General features: G+C 57.3%; 1 protein-coding gene across 1 annotated transcript; it reads left to right on the top strand.

Moving 5' to 3' along the window:
* The first annotated feature begins 1,553 nt into the window (after nucleotides 1–1,553).
* On the top strand, nucleotides 1,554–6,269 carry MYL3 (myosin light chain 3). Its single transcript, XM_004614514.3, has 6 exons — nucleotides 1,554–1,744; nucleotides 3,716–3,743; nucleotides 3,845–3,994; nucleotides 4,641–4,814; nucleotides 5,620–5,697; nucleotides 5,785–6,269. Exons 1-6 carry the CDS (start codon nucleotides 1,598–1,600, stop codon nucleotides 5,811–5,813), a joined length of 606 nt encoding a protein of 201 aa, XP_004614571.1. The 5' UTR covers nucleotides 1,554–1,597; the 3' UTR covers nucleotides 5,814–6,269.
* Nucleotides 6,270–19,379: the final 13,110 nt, after the last annotated feature.

The raw sequence follows: 19,379 nt of genomic DNA, 5'->3' as shown, positions 1-19,379 counted from the left end.
TGAGGGAGCCGCATCCATTCTCCCGCCACTCGGGGTGTTCTGGAAACCCTTGACCCGTTGCTGAGGCAGCAGCTGCCTGTTAGCCATGACCAGAGGCTCGCACAGACCCGTCTAAACAAACACCCAGACACTCCGGCGCACGCAGACAGAGCCGGCTCTCTTGTAAACAGCCGACTCAGGCCCCGAGCGCCAGGGCGCAGCAGGCAGGACCACCCCGACTCAGGCAGCACAGAGGGACCCCCAGACAGCAACACACTGAGATACGCGCAGACCTACCTGCCGTGGAGACCCGGAGAGCCTGGAGCACACAGCCGAGACACACACACACACACACACACACACACACACACACACACACACCACACATACACACACACCACCACCACACATACACACATACTCCCCCCACACACACGCACCCCACACACAAAGACACATATGCACACATACCCCCACACATACACAATACACCCCCCAAACACATCTCCCACACAAACACACATACACACCCCCTACATACACCCCCCCACATAAACACACATCCACACATGCACCCCAAATACACACCCCACACACAAATACACATATATACACATACCACCACACATACACACACCCCACACACAAACACACATACACATATACACATACCATACCATGCATACACACATATAACACCCACATACACCTTCCCAACACACACATACCACACACCTCCACACATACACACACTCCATGCACAAACACACATACACACACTCCACACCACGGATACACATACACACACACCATTCCCCCCACATACACACACCCACACACAAACACACATACACACATATACCCCCACATATACACACCCTTTGTGCACACACATACACACACCATACATATCCCCCATACCACACCCTCCCATGTACAAACACCCCAAAGGTAAACACACATGCATACATCACACATATACACACACCATATATACACACACACATACCCCACATACTCATGCACACACCCCACACACAAACACGCACATATACACACCACACATACATACATATACACCACACACATACACACCACACACACATACATGTGCACACACACACATACATGGGACTTTCATGCCCTCCACATGGCCATGCAGACGCCTGGGAGTTTGATGTCCTGATGGAAGTTCACTCAAGAGGTGCCCTGAGCTGACCCCCACCTCGGCCCCCGGCTCCGGGCACTGAACCTTCTGCACCTGTTCAACGTAATGGGCTGCTGAGGGGTGGTGGGGACCCTTTGATGTGTGTGCGAGTGCGTGCATGGGCTGAGTCGTGGCCTCTGAGCCCCTGTCCCCCACCCTCCCGACAGGTGATTGGAAGGAACCAGAGTCCTGCCTCTCCCTACCCATTCCTGAACAATGCCCTCCCCAGGCCCCAAAATAGCACCTGCGCCTGGCCAATGCCCTTTTATGGCCCTGGCCCTATAGTGCTCGGAGGGGTGGGGCTGGGGTCAGGAGGTAGGATAAAGGCCCAGAGCTCCCCCCTCCCCGCATCAGCCCTCCTCCCTCCTCCAGCCTTTCTCCTCCCTGCATCCCTCTCTGCTCGCAGCTCCCATGGCCCCCAAAAAGCCGGAACCCAAGAAGGAGGAGGCCAAGGCAGCCCCCAAGGCAGCTGCGGCTCCAGCCCCTGCGGCAGCCCCCGAGGCGGGTCTTGAGCCCGAGCTTCCCAAGGAGCCCGAGTTTGACGCCTCCAAGATCAAGGTGGGTGTGTGGGGGGCCTGGGCCGTGCTGGAAGGGCCGTGCAGGTAAGTCCTCCCAGGGAGGGCCCGTCCAGGGCAGGCTGGGCCAGGCTCCAGAGGAGGGCACTGGGCTGCAGCGAGAGGCTCCATGCCAAGGTCAGCGTTCCTGGCATCAGAGGGAGGGACGGGGCTCCCCCAGGACGGCCCCAGGACGGCCAGTGGGGACACCTGCCCTGTGACTTGGAAACTGATCTCTTTGCCCATCCTATACTTCCCCCCGGCCCCACATGTTGGGGAAACTGGAGTCGCCTGTACCCCCAGTGCAAGATCTAGCTGTGGGCCCCCGAGTCCACGCTGGGTTGCCTGGCATGGGTGGAGAGGGGCGGGGGAGGCGCAGCTCCAGGTCGGGGGTCACTCACTCGGTGGTGGTCCTGAACCCCAGGGCTGGTGGGGACTTGGCTTTCTTTCGGTGGGGAAACGGAAGCAGTCCGGGTCGGCCATGCAGGAAGCTGGGTGCAGAGCTGTGCACGGTGACCCCGAGAATCCTGTCCCGGCCGGGACGCGCAGAGTCTAAACTGGGAGAAGGAACCGTGACTCCCACCTGTGGCATCTGCATAGCGGCACGCTCGCGCGCCCTGCCCGCTGTTTCTGCTCTTGGCTGGCCACCGGCCCTGATGTCCTGGCAGCCCACGACGGGCCCTGGGGAGCCTGCCTGCTTCTCACATTCCCATCTGCCGGGATCCTGTTGGAGAGCACTTCCTGGGGATGCCCGTCGTGTCTGTCCCCGCCTGGAGATGTGGGTTCAGATCCTGGCTCCTCTCCATCTCCTTTGCTCTGGGGTGGCACCAATCAGTGCCGGAGACTGAACCCAGGCCTCCCACATGCAAAACCTGAGCACCAGCCTGTGGAGCTGTATCTCTTGGACCCTCCCTCGAGCCTTGGTTTTCTCAGCTGTGAAATGGGTCCATCGGCATGTCCTCCTTGCTGGCTGCTGGAACCCACTCATCACAAATGCTTCCTGGGCTGACTCCCTGCTCTCACAGTGCCCTGTCCCCCACCCCCAAGCCCTGGACCTGTCCCACAACCTCCTTGGTGAGGCTCCTGTGCACTGGCTCCCCTGGTGCCATTGTCCGGTCTCCCTGGCCTGGACAGTGAGTGACATGCCTTGTCTGCCCACCCGTGCCTCTGACTTTGCAGAGACCCCGGGAACCTAATCTCAGCCGGCTTCCCAGAAGGCAGAGGGAACTCGGCTCTTCCCTTCCACAGCGAGCTGGGCCCCGGAGCTGGGGGGACACTCATGGCAGGACTGGGGGTCACAAGGGAGGGTCAGGGGTCGGGAGGCTCTGTGCTCTGGGCTGCACAATGGAGGTGGGTGGAGCCCCAAGGGGGCTGCAGTGGGGGCGACCCCTCCCCCAGGCTTCCTTCCCTCGGGTGACCTTGACCTTGGTCAAGTGGCACCTTGGGGCCAGCGACTGCAGTGACAAAAATAGCACTGGTATCAGTGAGGAGGGGGACCTCTGGGCTCAGGTGGCTGTGAGCAGCCTCACAGCCTCAGCGAACACTCAGCAGCCCTGCCCGCCCCTGCCCTCCCCCTCCCCCCCCCCCCCCCCCCCCCCCGTCTCCCATTCACTCTTGTGGATGGTCTTTCTCTCAGGGCTCCAGGCTTGGTGGGGGGGCCAGGGGGGCTAAATGCTGGTCAGATCTCACTGCTTTGGGCTCTTGAGGGGAGCTGTCGGGGATGGCTGGACATTGATCCCCCCTCACCTTTGCCCCGTGGGGAGCGATCAGGCTGCTGGTGTGGGGGGGGCACATTCAGTGCACAGGCCCCCAGTGAGAGGGCTTGTGCTGGCAGGTGGCAGAAGAGTGGGGGGTGGATGCTGGGGGTTGGCGTGGGGACAGTCTGGGACAGCTGAGGGGTGGAGGGGCCTGTGGAGGGGACCTAGCCACATGTAGTCTCTGAGCCAGCACTTACATTTGGGGGGTCTCTTTACAGATTGAATTTACACCGGAGCAGATTGAAGGTAAGTGTGACGGGGCTGGGGGAGTGAGTGTGGACGGGTGGGCTGGGGGCGGTGTGGGGGCGCGGCTGGGGGCCCCTCCCTACTCACAGCCTCTTCCGCAGAGTTCAAGGAGGCCTTCCTGCTGTTCGACCGCACGCCCAAGGGCGAGATGAAGATCACGTTCGGGCAGTGTGGGGACGTCCTGCGGGCGCTGGGCCAGAACCCCACGCAGGCCGAGGTGCTCCGCGTGCTGGGGAAGCCCAAGCAGGAAGGTGGGTCCCGCCCGAGAACCCCCACAGACCCCGTCCTGGGAGGCGGGGGTGGCAGCGGGGACACCTCTGTGCTGTGCACATGCTCTGTCCTTGCTGTGGTCTCTGCCTTCTCTGGCGCCAGTCACCGGGCTGGTCTGAGGGCGGCCGGGGTCTCCCCCTGCGGCTGTCCTGGGCTTCTCAGCTTCTTGACCCTCTCAGGGTCTCTGTTGGTCTAGGCCTGATCCTCTCAGCTCCTGGGCCCGCCGGAGAGGAGGGGTGAGGTGCAGGTCCAGGCCTCAGGCCCCAAAGTCCCAGGGCAAGGCTCTGATTGGCCAGTTTTCCCAGGAGGCGGGTCTCTCAGCCCTCTGTGTGTGTGTGTGTGTGTGTGTGTGTGTGTGTGTGTGTGTGTGTGTGTGTGTGTATGGGGGGAGCGGTGGGCGGCATCTCAGTGGAGCAGAGAGATGCTGGGTGGAACCCACCGGGACGCTGTAGGAATACCGGAAACAAGGCACTCACTGCACCCTCCACCTCTGTCAAGTCCCTTGGTACGGGGACAGCTTTGTAAATAGCCAGTTGGGGTCGGGGGCTTCAGGAGAGTCAGAGGATAATCACGCCTCCTTCACCCGGTCGAGCCTGGCTCTCAGGACCGTCTCTCCTCTCTTCACAGACCTCAACACCAAGTTGATGGACTTCGACACGTTCCTGCCCATGCTGCAGCACATCGCCAAGAACAAGGACACCGGCACCTTCGAGGACTTCGTGGAGGGGCTGCGGGTCTTCGACAAGGAGGGCAACGGCACCGTCATGGGCGCCGAGCTCCGCCATGTGCTGGCCACCCTGGGTGAGGGCCGCCCCCGCCCTGCACTGCCCGCCGGGCCTGCTGGGAGGGACTGCTTGGTCACTCGGTCGCCATCCAGGCCCGTGTCTCTGCTGCAAAGGAGAAAGAGTGGCACCGGACAAGTGGGGAGCCAGGGCGGTTGGCGGGGGGGAGAGGGGGTGGGAGGGGTTGCTCAAGTCTGCTCATTGGCGCAGACTTGAGTCCTGGCACTTGGCGCCTTCTGGTCCCTCCCTGGGACAGGAGCGACCGAGGTGCTCTCTGTGGCTTCTCGGGCCTCCTGGCACCACCCCTGCAGGTGCCTAGCTGGGGAGGCAGCCCCTTCTCGAAAGCACTTTTCCCTCAGCAGTTCCTGCTACGCGCCCAAACCTGGGTCTCGGGCTTACGGGAGTAGACGTGGTGGGGGTGGGGTGCAGCCCCCACAGAAGCATGGGGCCAGGAGCTGCTGGGGGCCAGTGCTGATGTCTCCTGGTCCCTTCCGTGCTCATCCTCCCTGGTCCCTAGCTGCACCATGGGTCCTTTCTTAGGGGGGATTTCCAGGGACGGAGGCGCCCCCAGCCTGTCACGGACGAAGCCTAGAGCTGGTGACTAAGCACTGCTGTGGCACAGTCCAGCTAGGGCCAGGCCTGGAGGTGGCCCAGCCTGGAGCTCCCCTCGTCCCCCCAACTGGGCCTTGTAGCCGAGCCTACTGGTCTCAGGATGGGGGCGCCAGGACCCCGTGAGCGATGATGCTGTGCTGGTCCAAGGTGTGGGACAGCGGGGACGCAGACAGACCCCCCCACCCTGAGAACTCCCCTGCCCCTGCCCCCAGGTGAGCGGCTGACAGAAGACGAGGTGGAGAAACTCATGGCTGGACAGGAGGACTCCAACGGCTGCATCAACTATGAAGGTAGCCCAGTGCGCAGGGTGCAGGGGCCTCCGGGGTCCCTCGGGCACCCAGTGCCCACCCTGTGCCCTGCTCTCCTCCTCTTTGCAGCGTTCGTGAAGCACATCATGGCCAGCTGAGGCTCTCCCTTTCAAACTGCGGCCACCTCTGCCTCTCTTGTTACACCGCTGCCTCGCCCCGCGCCTGCCGCATCCGGCCCTGCCCCACCGCCGTCTCCGCCAGCCACGCTCCCCGTCGTCCCCCGCTGCCCCTGGAGCCCGTGTCCTCAGGGAGCCCCCCGAGGGCTGTGCTGGGGACAGACCACCGCCCACGTGTGAGACTGACACCAGTGGCCAGGGCAAGAGGGGACCCCTCCAGACTTCCCTGCTGGCTGTCATTGCTCCCCCAGGACTGCACTGCTTGTGGCTGTACCCCTCCTCCCACCGCCTCAGCAATAAATAGCTCCTTCCTTCCTTCCTTCCTTCCTTCCTTCCTTCCTTCCTTCCTTCCTTCCTTCCTTCCTTCCTTCCTTCCTTCCTTCCTTCCTCCCTCCCTCCCTTCCTTCCTTCCTTCCTTCCTCCCTCCCTCCCTCTCCTCCCTTCCTTCCTCCCTTCCTTCCTTCCTTCCTTCCTTCCTTCCTTCCTTCCTTCCTTCCTTCCTTCCTTCCTTCCTTCCTTCCTTCCTTCCTTCCTTCCTCCCTCCCTCCCTCCCTCCCTCCCTCCCTCCCTCCCTCCCCTCCCTCCCTCCCTCCCTCCCTTCCTTCCTTCCTTCCTTCCTTCCTTCCTTCCTTCCTTCCTTCCTTCCTTCCTTCCTTCCTTCCTTCCTCCCTCCCTTCCTCCCTCCCTCCCTCCCTCCCTCCCTCCCTTCCTCCCTCCCTCCCTCCCTCTCTCCTCCCTCCCTCCTCCCTCCCTCCCTCCCTCCCTCCCTCTCCTTCCTTCCTTCCTTCCTTCCTTCCTTCCTTCCTTCCTTCCTTCCTTCCTTCCTTCCTTCCTTCCTTCCTTCCTTCCTTCCTTCCTTCCCTCCCCATGTCCCTTCTATCCTTCATCTCTCTGGCCCTTGGTTGATTTTCATAAAGTCTGTGGGACACATTTGGTGAGTCCCAGACAAAACAAGGGTAGTCATTCTTAAATATTTCATCAGAACTGTCCCATCTGGTGCGCCAAAACTTTGAGCCTGTCCAGGGCAGTGGGGTCGAAGCTGGCTGGCCAGAAGGCGGCTGCATTCCCTCCCTTGCTCCTCTCCTCTCCCCTCCTGCCTGAACAGGGCATCGGGCAGCGGCCTGTGGGCCAGACACAGGGATGTTTCTTAGGAGCACTGTCTGAGTGCTCCCACTCCACAGACAGCAATCTAGAAACCACAGACATTGGCCAGAGCCACCCATGTCACAGAGAGGGACACTGAGGCCAAGAGCAGAGAAGGAGTTTGGCCTGAGTCGCACTGGGAATGGCTGTCAGGGCAGGAGTAAACCTTGCTTCCAGGTAGTCAGATCCAAAGGGGTCGTAGGCCCTGGTCTCACTCAGGTGCCTGGAATGTGACTCCGGGACAGCGTCTGGGACTTCCGAGAGGTCCCTTAGCTGCAGATTCCGGGGGTGGGCTACATGGTTTGTAGCACCTGTGGGAGGTGCACAAATCCTACAATCTCTTGCTACATTGCCCCATTGCCCGCACCTGACTCGGGGTCAGGACCCTAGATTTCCCTTACAGCCCAGTGGGAGAATGAGGAGAAGCTTCCTGGAGGAGGTGATTCCCACAGACTTTATGGGGGAGGAGGGGCAATGCCCTGCAGGATGTTTGGGATTCTGGAGATGGAACTGAGAGGAGGAAAGGGAGTGTGCGTGTATGTGTATTATGCATGTGTATGTGCGTCATATGTGTGTATGTGGAAGGTTTAGTGGGGACTGACATGTTTAATATGAGATCAAAGATTCCCTGAGAAGGGAGTATTTGGGCAAAAATTTAATAAAGAGGAGATAATATTCAGAATATATGAAGAATTTCTACATGCGACAAAAAATACTTTAAAAAGAGGCAAAGAAGTTGAAGAGACACTGCTTCCAAGGAACTATGCAAATGACCAATAGTACATGAAAAGTGCTCAGCATTTTTGATCATTATAGAAATGCCCAACAAAATCACCATGAGGGGCTGGAGAGACAGTACAGCAGGGCAGGTAAGGCGCTTGCCTTGCCTGTGGTTGACCTGTTTTTATTTATTTTTTCTTTTTGAGTCACACCCAGCAATGCATAGGGGTTACCCTGGCTCTGCACTCAGGAATCACTCCTGGCAGTGCTCAGGGGACTATATGGGATGCTGGGAATCGAACCCAGGTCGGCCTCGTGCAAGGCAAACGCCCTATCTGCTGTGTTATGGCTCCAGCCCCTGAAGTGGGTTTGATCTTCCGAACCTGCCCGGAGTGATTCCTGAGTGCAGAGCCAGAAATAACCCCATGAGCATCGCCGGCTGGGGCCCCAAACCAAAGCATCTGAAATACCATTTCCTTCCTAGTAGGATGGTGAGTGTGAAGAGCAACAGGAAAGAATAAGGGTTGGTGTGCACCTGGGGATGTGGGAACACTGGGCCTGGGGGCAACAGTACTAAAGCTGTCACAGAAATGGTGCTGCGAGCCCTCAAGCTATGAAATGCATTGGTACCACGGGCTTGAGTAGTTCCAGGCTGGAGATTTAACCCAGAGAACTGAAAGCAGGTCTGTACACCTGTGTCTCATGGCCTGTTTCCAGCAGCCAAAGGTGAGCACCACCCAAGTGTCTCACCGCAAATGGATAGACCCCACGTCCACGCGATGGAGCGTTCCTCAGCTCTCAGGAGGGAGAGTTTCGACAAGTGATCTGAGGTGGGTGAAGCAGGGGGTGTTATGCTGAGGGCAGTCAGAGGCCCAGTCCCCACTTGCAGGAGGTTCCTGGAGAGGCAGATTCCCTGAGTGCAGAGTTGGGGGAGGGGGAGGAGGCAAAGAAAAGAAAAACTAGGGACTAGAGAGAGTACAGCAAGGACGGTGCTTGCCCTGTACGTGCCTTACCCAGGTTTGATTCCCGACACCCTATGTGGTTCCCCGAGCCCGGCAATAGTGAATCCTGAATGCAGAGCCAGGGATAAGCTGTGAGCACTTGCAGGTGTGGTCCAAAAACCAAGAGAGGAAGAAAGAATGAAAGAAAGAAAGAAAGAAAGAAAGAAAGAAAGAAAGAAAGAAAGAAAGAAAGAAAGAAAGAAAGAAAGAAGGAAGGAAGGAAGGAAGGAAGGAAGGAAGGAAGGAAGGAAGGAAGGAAGGAAGGAAGGAAGGAAGGAAAGAAAGAAAAGGAAAGAAGGAAAGGAAGGAAGGAAGGAAGAAATACAGACTAGAGAGGGTGTGTATATCTGTGTCTGTGTGAGTGTGTGTCTGTGTGTGTTTCTGTGTGTGTGTGTGTGTGTGAGAGATAGTGTCTCTGTGTTTGTGTGTCTGTGTGTGAGTGTGTGTATGGGTGGTGGAGCTTTCCCAGGAGCAGGGCCTGACCACAGGTGTGCTCCAGGGAATGGCCTAGTGAGCAGGGGGGGCTGATGGGAAGGAAAGGGAAGCCTTGAGGCACAGGAGGGTCAGCTAGCTCTGGGGACCATGGTGGGGGTCAGTGTCCCCAGGGGGTGGTGGGAAGACCTGGTGAGGAAGCTGGACCGGGACCCACTGTTGCTAGGCGTGACAGGGCCTCCCAGGAGGTGTGGCACAAACCAGGCACTCCAGCCTCTGCTCCAGGGGACCCTGTGGGTATCTGAGGAGAGACAGGCCAGGGGCACGGGCACGAGAGCCTGCTAATGGAGCAGAAAGCCGAAGCCACTTCGCCTTGTACACCGTGCCCAGGACCCACCAGCTCTCCTCTGAAAGTGGTCAGGAGCTTAGTTGTCACTGGTTCCAGCACATTCTTTGTTTTCTGCAGTGGAGGGCACACCCAGCAGTGCTCAGGGGTTACTCCTGGCTCCGCACTCAGGAATTACTCTTTTTTTTTTTTTAAATGTAAGAGTACTGATATTTATTCAGCCATTGATTAAGCTGATTGAATTGGGCTTGAACGCCACATTATTTCTAAAAAACATTTTTTAAACTGGATATATGAGATAGAGCATTACAAAGCTGTTTCATTATTTGGTTTCAGTCATACAATGATTCAGCACCCATCCCTCCACCAGTGCACATTTCCCACCACCAATGTCCCCTGTTTCCCCACCACCATCTCTCAACCCCCCACCCTCTACCCCCAGCTTCCCTCTACGGGAGGCACTTTCAGGAATTACTCTTGGCGATGCCTGGGGACCATACGGGATGCCAGAGATCGAACTTGGTCGGCCTCATGTAAGACAAATACCCTTCCCGCTGTACTATCATTCTGATCTTTAGGTGCCAGCACATTCTTTCTGGAATTTCCCACCTGGGATGGGGTCCTCCAGGCTGGAAGTGGTCCTGCCTTCAGGTTCACATTGGGTCCCAAGTCCCAGGAGGAACCTGTCCCCATCTTTCGAGAATGCTTTGTTTTTCAGGGTGCTCCTGCATCGCCTCCCCTCATGTCCTCCCTCTTGCAGTCCCCCCTAGCTCCTGGATGCTCCCACACACCCTCCTAGGACACCCTGAACCCCCACCTGCCAGACTTCCTGTGTGGATGAGGGCGAGTGGGCCGGGTGGTGATGTGTTTGGGCCCATTCTTTGGCGGGGCTCAGCCTTTGACTTTGTTCTCACTAGAGCCACACAGCCACGCCGGGGCCTTGACCCGTCACATGCAGCTGTGCCGACCATGTACAGGTGTCATTAGAAGGCTGTGGGTGCAAACATCGAAGCAGATGGGTGTATGTTGGGGCTGGACTGAGCTACCAGGGCAAGCCCATGTATACTGTACTGTACTACGGACAGGAACATAGAGACCCATGAAAATGGGCGAGATTTCTCGTGTGTCCTGACTGGTTTGGATGAAGCTGAACATTTTCCCCCTTCAAGCTGCCTTCAGAAAAATAATTTCAGCATACTGAAAAGAGCAGTTTTCCTTCTCTCACAGAAGCCTGGCTGGTCTTTGACATGCAGATGGTGTTAGCCAGGCCTGACCTTTGATATTGTAAATTGTAGGCTCTGGCCCAGCCTAGTCTTTGGGATGTAGATTTCAGGTGCAGGGCCCAGTTTTGTCTTTGGGATGTAAATCCAAGTGCTTTTAGCCCAAGGAAAGTTTCAGTTTTGGTTTTGCATCTTTTTTTCTGGAGGCCTAGATTACTGGCCTGCAGATACAAGGAAATAATGTTGCCTCAATGTTCTTCCTGTAACGTCTTTTGATGCCTTTGGTGACGTCACTATATTGCACCCTTTAGAGCTACCATGATCAATAAAAGGAGGTTCACGAGGCCCTCTGCCTTTGATAAGAGCCAGAGAGAGCCTTAGTCCTCCAACCAAGACATTTCTTCTGTGTTCCTTATCTCAGCACCTCCAACGGCACGAACGTTCATGCAACAGGTGTAGGGACCTAGAGGGTGCCACTCAGCTGTAGAGGAGCGGGCACCCCTCACTCCACATCCTCCCCTTGCCTTGGTGGGAGTGGGGGACATGCCTGCATTTCTCTGTATCACCACACATGCGTGGGTCTCTGTCCACCGTGCCTGAGTATCTGTGTCTGGGTGTGCCCGTGCCTGTCCACGTGTGTACCTGTGCGTGTGCGTGCGCATGCGTATCTGTGGCTGTCTGCGTGCATATGAGTGTGGACGTGCCCGGGAGTGCTGAGTCAGCGCTAGTGCCGGGCGGGCGGCACTGCCAGCCAGACTGTGGCCTCCCCACAGTTGCATAAACACTGGTCCCAGCTCCCCCTCGAGCAGGGTGGTCCAGCGTGTGGCCCTGCGGCCTGGGGAGAGGGATGGGAGGGGGCGAGGGGTTTGCCTTCCTGTGAGCGGGGTCCTCCCTAGGCCTCAGGAGCCGGGTCACGCGCTCCATAAGGCTGGGTCGGGTCTGGGGTCTCTGTCCCTTACGTTCTCCACATCTGGCCTGAGGTCTGCTCTCTGAGGCATCTCAAAAGTGGCAGGACTAGTCATTTCTCTAGTTCTGGACCACACAGACCCCGGAGGGGTGAGTGGGGCAAGTCAGGAAACTGGAGACTGGGGACCAGGGTCAGAGTTCAGCCTCAGACCCTCAGAACAAGTCACCTGCCTCTTCTCTGACGCCCACAGCTCTTGGCAGCCAACCACATCTTGCCTCCTCTCTTAGACACCCGCCGCCAGAGTCCTGGAGTGAGCACAGGGACGTGGCACAGATGGTACGGGGTGGAGGGGGTGGAGGAGGTGGAGCAGGAAGTCCAGAAATTCAGGCTGGGGTAGAGTGAAGTAGCGCCGGGTCTCGGAGAAATCTGACGTTGGAGGACAATTTTTCCAGGTCGCATGGAGGGAAGAATCAGAGGGCGGGCACTGTGAGTGAAGGTGTTCAGGGGCTGGGCGTACACTCAGCTCAGAGTTGGTGTGGAGAAGAGTCTCAGTAACAGAGGGTGGGAAATGGGAGGGGGGGCAGGCAGGAGTAGGAGGAAACTGGAACCTAGTGTGACAGGCAGCCCTAAGTGGGTGCCTAAGTGGGTGTTTGGGGCTCTTCCAAAGTGCCCTGCCGGTGTCTGAGGCTTGGAGGGGAAGGGTCAAGGATACCCTTCCCACCCCGGATACCCTTCCCACCCCGGGTGAGCTGACCCACTCACCTTGAAGAAGGGCAGGAAAACCCGCAACTTTAAACCCGGTGACCTGGATCAGAAGCAGCTCCCTGGGCTGAGCCCTCCCTTGCCCAAATTTGGGGTTATTTGCTCCCCACCCTGTCAAAGCCACACAATCCTGGTTTGCCCAGATGCTGACAACGCACAGCTGGAATGTGGACCGTGTGTGAGCGTGTGTGCTTGAAGCTCCCCAGAGCCTATAGCCTAGTGGCACCCCACCCCCACCCCCCAGGGCCAGCAGCCTTGGATGGGGAAGAGCCTAGAGGGTTAGGATTGTAAGGGGGTCCTGCCTGCTCTCCCTTCCCCAGCCTGGCCGAGCACCTCTGAGCTTCCGCCATTGCTTCCCTAGCTGTCACCTTCTCTGGCCAAAGGATCCAGTATCTCACGTATTTATAACTTGACTAGAATGAGGACATCATGGCCTTTCATTCAGGATCTGGGGAAGTTGGAAGATTCTGGACTCCAGAGAGGGAGGAGAAAAATGGCCCCTAGGACATCTCAGACCCTAACCAGCTTCCAGATTTTTATACTTTGCTCCAGTTGAACATTGGCACCTCCTTGTCCCCACTATTCCTGGGCCCTGGGAAGACAGTAGCCTGTCTTCTTTCAGGGCTTTCCCCACTTCACTCCTCTCTGGGTCTCTTTCCCTCTTCCCATGTAGGCCCGGAAGCCATCACCAACTCCTGAGCTACCTGTGATGGGCAGTGAGCACCCTGCCTAAAGAGTGTGTAACCAAAGGGAACCAATTCTAGTCAGGAAGCTTTGGTGGAAATTTTACTTGGTAGATATTTGACGTTCATGGGTATCCTAAGCCCCGGGGCCTGAACCGCGATGATATCCAAGAAAGTCTTCATGAAACAAAAATAATGTCCCTGTTGTGTGTTTTCAGTAAAGCCCAATTTCTGCATCTTCGAGGTCTGGCTTTCTTCTGGATTTGTTTCTTTCCTTTTTTCCTCCCTTGATAATATCCTTCTGTTTATAAAACTATGATGGTGGAAGCTGGTGATTGTTGTTTTCCATGTCTTTACTTGGCAGAGCAAGACCTTACAAGTCATTTTTTGAGTTTCAAGGAAAGTTTACAATTTGTAGCAGACATTTCTCTAAACCCTGAATAGATGCATCCTGAATGCAGCAGATCATTTCCTCATTTGAATCAACTTATCACCCATCTATTCCCACAACACCCATCCAAACATCCACCTATTTATTTCATCCATCCATTCATTTATTTCATTCATGCATCTATCCTTCATCCATTTGTCCATCCATCCATTTTATCAACCATCCATCCATCCATCATCCATCCATTTATCCATCCATCCATCCATCCATCCATCCATACATACATCTCATCATCCATCCATCCATCCATCCATCCATCCATCCATCCATCCATCCATCCATCCATCCATCCATTTCACCATCCATCCATCCATCCATCCATCCATCCATCCATCCATCCACTCATCACTGTCTCCCGACATGCCATGACTAACAGATACCTGGCACTGACAGTGTCATGGTACATGGACTCATTAGGGCACTGCAGATGCTTTGGGACGAGTAGGCATAGGTCGAGTCGGGACACAGGAGGTGGGGACAGAAGCTGAAGATGTTTCAACTGCCTTCATTGTGGTACCTAACACTGAAGATTCGAGTATCCCCAAACCAGTGGATGCCCATACATGTCCATACCTCTGGATCTGCAGCTGGAGGCAGGCATCTGTCATTGTGGGGGTATGATGGTGGCCATTGTTGCAGGAAGCAAACGTTCACTGATTTCAGTCTGCTAAGTCAGAGTGATCTGAGTGCAGGGAAGCTGGGCATCTCCCAGTAGCTTCAGGGGCTCCCTCTACCTGGTCTGGTCTAAGTGAAGGGGTCCTGGCTGGGAACCCACAAGTGGGTGCCACCAGATCCTACAGCTCTAGTGCAGACAGCACTGAATCAGTGAGTATCTCCTTCTTCTCTGAGGAACTCGCTGCGGTTGGACCCCTACTGGAGCCTTCCTTGCAGGAGGGGGTCCCTGGAGTGCTGCATAACTAGACCTGAGCTTCCCAGGGCCCCAGGCTTGCTGTGAACAGGAGGAACCTGCCAGAGTGCCTCCCACAATTATCTCCCGTGCACCCGAGGTTCCAGCCATGAAGTCTGAAGCCTACCCTCCAGGCTGTAGGGTCAGCGTGGATAAGACAGTTACTGCAGGTCAAGAGTGACCTCGAAGGGGCTGGAGTGATAGCACAGCGGGTAGGGCGTTTGCCTTGCACGCGGCCAACCCGGGTTCGAATCCCAGCATCCCATATGGTCCCCTGAGCACTGCCAGGGGTAATTCCTGAGTGCAGAGCCAGGAGTAACCCCTGTGCATCGCCAGGTGTGACCCCCCCAAAAAAAAAGCAAAAAAAAAAAAAAAGAGTGACCTCGCAATGCAGTCCCCAGTAACCCCCAGGTTGCTCTCTCACCTGGACTCCTGTCTCAGATTTCCCTGTGGTCAGAATCTCCCCCTGGGTAGAGGCCCTGATCCCTGGAGGCTGCCTCCAACCCTCTAGTAGAGCTGAGGCCAGCTCTCATTTGGCTCAGAGTGAACGCCAAGGATCACTTGCCTGCTGTGCCCCCACCCAGCCTGTGCAAGGGGCGGGCGGGGCCCAGCAGAGAAACCCCTGCTCTGGCCAGGGCTTGATTCCCAGAGCTCTCCTGTCCTGATGCCTTGGACTGGGTTCCCTGCTGTCCTCGAATGGGCGGACAAGGATCCCTCCGTCTGTGCACCTGGAGGGGGCTCTGTGCAGTCCCAGATTCCAACGCTGGGCACGAATGGCCTCACTCACTTCAGGAAACTTTGAAGAACCCAGCAGAGGAAGCTCGCCTTCTGTTCACACAACAGTGTGAAGCAGGACATAAGGGTGTGTGTGAATGGCAGGCGGGGGTGGAGAGTGGGGGAGAGAGAAAGGAAGACAGGGGTGGGGCGGAGAGAGTGAATGAGAGAAAGATAGAGAGGAAGAAAGGGAGAAAGAGGAAGAGAGAGAGGGAGAGAGGGAGGGAGAAAGAATGTGTGTGACAGAGAGAGGGAGAGAGAGAGAAGTGAGCAGGAGATTAGACCTCTGCTTTATTTGGGACAGACTCTGGCCCAATCTCCAGCACTGAATATGATTCCCTGAACAATGCCAGAGGTCACTTTTGAGCAGAGTCATGTACCCTGGTCACCTCTGGGTGTGACCCCCAAACAACACCCCCGTAAAGAAAAAAGCAACGAAAAGACCAAACACGAACAAACAAACAAACAAACAAACAAACAAACAAACAAACAAAAAGCCTGTCCAGGGCCTCTTGTATTCTTGGGAACTGGGTCCTCAGGACTGTTTCTCCCAACAGCCCCGGCAGCTGGGAGGTTCAGACGCCAGCCGTGCAATTTCCTAGGCGGCTTTCTTGCTCCAGGGTGGGTCTTTCCTTCTAGGCTACTGACCAGTGGGGACTCAGTTTGTTGGGGCCCTGAGCAGGGCAGGGTCCCTGAGCACTGTCTTAGCACCAGCAAGGGCTGGTTCTGCACTGCAGAGAGGGTCCCCTGAGGGCACGTGGGGGACAGGTAGTCGGAGGCTGGAAAAGAGGCATGAGATAGTGTTTTGGGGGGGAGGGGTGGGGAGCATGTGGGAGGATCCAAGTCAGAGGGGGGCTAAGTTCAGGTGCAGATTGTTGCGGGGAGTCTTGACAAGGCATCCTGGGCCCCCCACCCCCCCATCCCTATCTCCGGGCCTCAGCTTCCCTCCCCTGACGGGGCTGGGGATACGAAGCCTTTGGTGTTCTGAGCCTCGCAGAGGCCCCTTCTGGACTCTGAGCATGGGGTAGGGGGTGACTAGGGGAGGCGACAGCTGCTTTGAAATGTGGAGAATAATAAAGTGAGGAATGTCTGAGCTCAGGGGAAAAAAATAACCCCCGCCCGCAGGGCCTCCCACCCGACCGGGCGTAATGAATTAAACTCGGGGAGGCACGTTTCATGTGGGGGCGCCGGCTGGGGAAGCTAGAAGGCCCCTAATGAGAAACAGGGTCTTGGGTGGGGCCCCTGGAAGCTGGGGGTGCAGCACTACCCCCTGACCCTTGGGAGCCCCTTACTCCCGGAGCCTTTCAGTCTCCCCATGGGCCACTGTCCCACTTTGGACTGACCTCTGACCCCAGGCTGTGCCCCAGAGCTAATCCAGAAGGTCAGAAAGCAGAGAGGGATGCATTAGCTTGGGACCACCTCTTCACTCTCTCCCTTTCCTCAAGCACCCCCTAGGCGGGTGCCACCTGCAGGCAGAGCAATGGGGTCAGTGCTGGACAGTTAAACCTGCAGGAGCCTCTTTCCAGCAGCTGGTGGTTTAACCCCCAGGCCACCTCCTGCTTCCAAGCTCTGTGCCTCCCCCCTTCTTCCTCCAGGCCCTCTGCCCCATGAGGTCTCATCTTCCTTTGCGTCCTACATTCCTGGCCCCTGCTCACCAGCTGCCCTCACCTCCTCTTCCCTACTCCCCAGGGTGTACAGCCCAGCAGCAGATCCTTTCTCCACTTTCACCCTTATATGGCGTCAGCGTGGGGGACCTTCCATGGACGTCCCCTGCCATTCTTTCTCTCCCACCAGCTTGTATAAGCAGCCGGCACCCTCTTGTCTTTCCTTAGGCTTTCCCTTCCTTTCATGAATGGACTTCCATTTGTACCCCCCCACCCCCACCCCCGCCCCCAGGGATTTCTATGAGACCCCGTTTCTCAGAGAGGCTTGGGAATTGTGGGTAAATAAGTCACTTATCAAAGGACCAACTTTTAACGAGGGCACCGAGGGAGGTGTGGGTAGGTAGAGGTGTTCTGGGGGTCCCCGAGGATCCTGGCCTCCCAGCCTCTGGAAGCTCGGGGCAAGGCTCCCACTTTACTTTTAAGAAGTCTGGCCAGGAACTTGGAGCTCCTTGAAATATTCTCCCCCACCCACTTTAATTAAAACCATTGTTTTTCAAGCACATGTTAATTAAAAAGCAAACATGTTTTGCTAAGTAATTTGGAAGCTCTGGTTATGCAAACCAGAGTCATCCCAGTTAAAAAAGTCCCTCACCCAGCTTGCCCCCGTGTCTTGGGAGCCGAGGGCCCCTGTGGCTTCGGGAGCTGCACAGCGACTGGTACTGACCCTCCGGTGCAGGCTCAGCTCGGCCTCTGCTCCAAGGCCTAGCGCGCCTCACCACCCCCTTGCAATCGTGTGTGTGCTTCCAGTGCCAGGAGAAAGAGCTGGCCAGGCTGGCTCAGAGAGTTACATGCCACAGTCCACAGGTATGGTCCATGGCTCAGAAGTGGGGTGAGGGCAGGATGAGGGGGGCATGGCAATTCTGTGACTCTAGTTAAGAATGCTGGTAACACTGGTGCTCAGGGCTACCCTCCTTTCCCCTCCCCTCCAGGTCTCCATACAGCTGAACTACAATTAGCTAAAGCAGGGACAGTTACTTCTGAGGTCAAGGAGGACCCGAGGTAGGAAGAGGTGGGTGGGTTGGGGACCCTCTGGCTGCCCAGCTCCAGCTGCCCTGCCTGTGTCTGGAGACGCCTGCAGAGCCGAGTCCCCACCCTGGCTCCTGGTCCCGAGGCCTGTGAGGTCCTTCATTCCTTGGTCAGTGTCCTCCAGGCCCTTTTCAGGGAACCTTAAACCCCCCAGACACTGGGTCAGTGTCCTCAACTCTGCTGCCAGCTGCTAAGGGTCTCGATAAACTTTATGCCCCCCCACTCCACCCCCCGCCCTGGTTTAAACCCATTTGTTGGCTCTCACAGCTCAAGGTACTGATGCAATCTCTGAATGCAGGAGGCGAGGGATTGAGCCCCAGCACTCTCTGAGCACTGCCAGGAGCAGCGGACACAGAGCACTGCTGGGCGTGGCCCCAAAAGTGGGGAGGGAAAAAATAATCTGGCCATAGGAGTGTCCTTTCTGTGTGAGAGCCCAGGCCCTGGGCTGCTTGGTGCCAGGTGTCTGTGTGGATCCCTTAGTCCCTGTGTATCCCAGGGTCTCTCCATCCCTTCTGAAGGGGAAAGAGCCTGAGGTGAGGTAGAGGGCGGGAGTGACCGGATGTATTCAAGGGTCTCCTGGCCACTATTGGGACCCCCGTGCGTGGTGCTGAACTCCCGCACACGTTTTGGGACCCAGACCCCGGGCGACAGTAAGTCACAGGTTTTTAATTTTTATTTTTGAGCCACATCCATGGGTGCTCAGGATTCCTCCTGGCAGGGGTCATGGATGCCGACTCTATGGGGTGCCGGGGTTCGAACCCTCGCCGGCCACACGCTAGGCAAGCACCCACTCTGCTGTACTGTAGCTGCAGACCTCGGAGCCCCAGCTTTGGGGCCCAGGGCCGCTTTCTTCCGGCCCCACGCTGCGGTTCTGTAAGCCAGGAGTAAGGGGCACTCGAAGCCCCCCATCGGCGACAGGCCCGCTCACACCCACAGCCCGGGACCGGCCACAGCTCCCGCTTCGGTCCGCCGCCCCCGGCCGTCTCGCCCAGACTCCGGCCCTCGCGCGCCCCCTGCAGGCAGCGGCTCCAGGACTGTCCCCGCCCACACCGGAAGGGGCGTGGCCTCCAGCCCCCGCCCGCTTTCTCTGCGGCTGCTCCGCCGCCCGAGTTCGGTGCCGGCCAGGGGCGGGCCGCGGGGGCTGCGGTTTCCCGTTCCCACTTCACCACCCCATCCACCCTGTGTGCTGTCTGAGGGTGTTCCTTGCCAAAGCGTGGGGACCCCACCCCACGCCCCCCAGCTAGACGCCCCCTCCCCGGCCGGCAGGCATGGACTTGCGGCTCAAGCGTCCCCGCCGACTGGCCCTGGCCTCTCTTGTTCCTCTTGGAACAAACACTCTAGTTTCTACTGGGAAAGCAGCAGGGCCCTGACCACCGCCTGTTTTTAATAAGGAGCTGGTATTTCCCCGAAATCGCAGGCCCGTGGCTGACCTCACGGGGATGACGGCTGGCGGCGGGCCAGGAGGCGGGAGCCGGCTCCCGGGTGCGCCCCTGACGCCTGGCCTTGCGGAGA

This window comes from Sorex araneus, chromosome 4 (assembly GCF_027595985.1).
Source record: "Sorex araneus isolate mSorAra2 chromosome 4, mSorAra2.pri, whole genome shotgun sequence".
Classification (NCBI taxonomy): Eukaryota; Metazoa; Chordata; class Mammalia; order Eulipotyphla; family Soricidae; genus Sorex; species Sorex araneus.
Note: the sequence above shows the minus strand (reverse complement) of the source record. Positions and strands in the feature narration are given on the sequence as shown.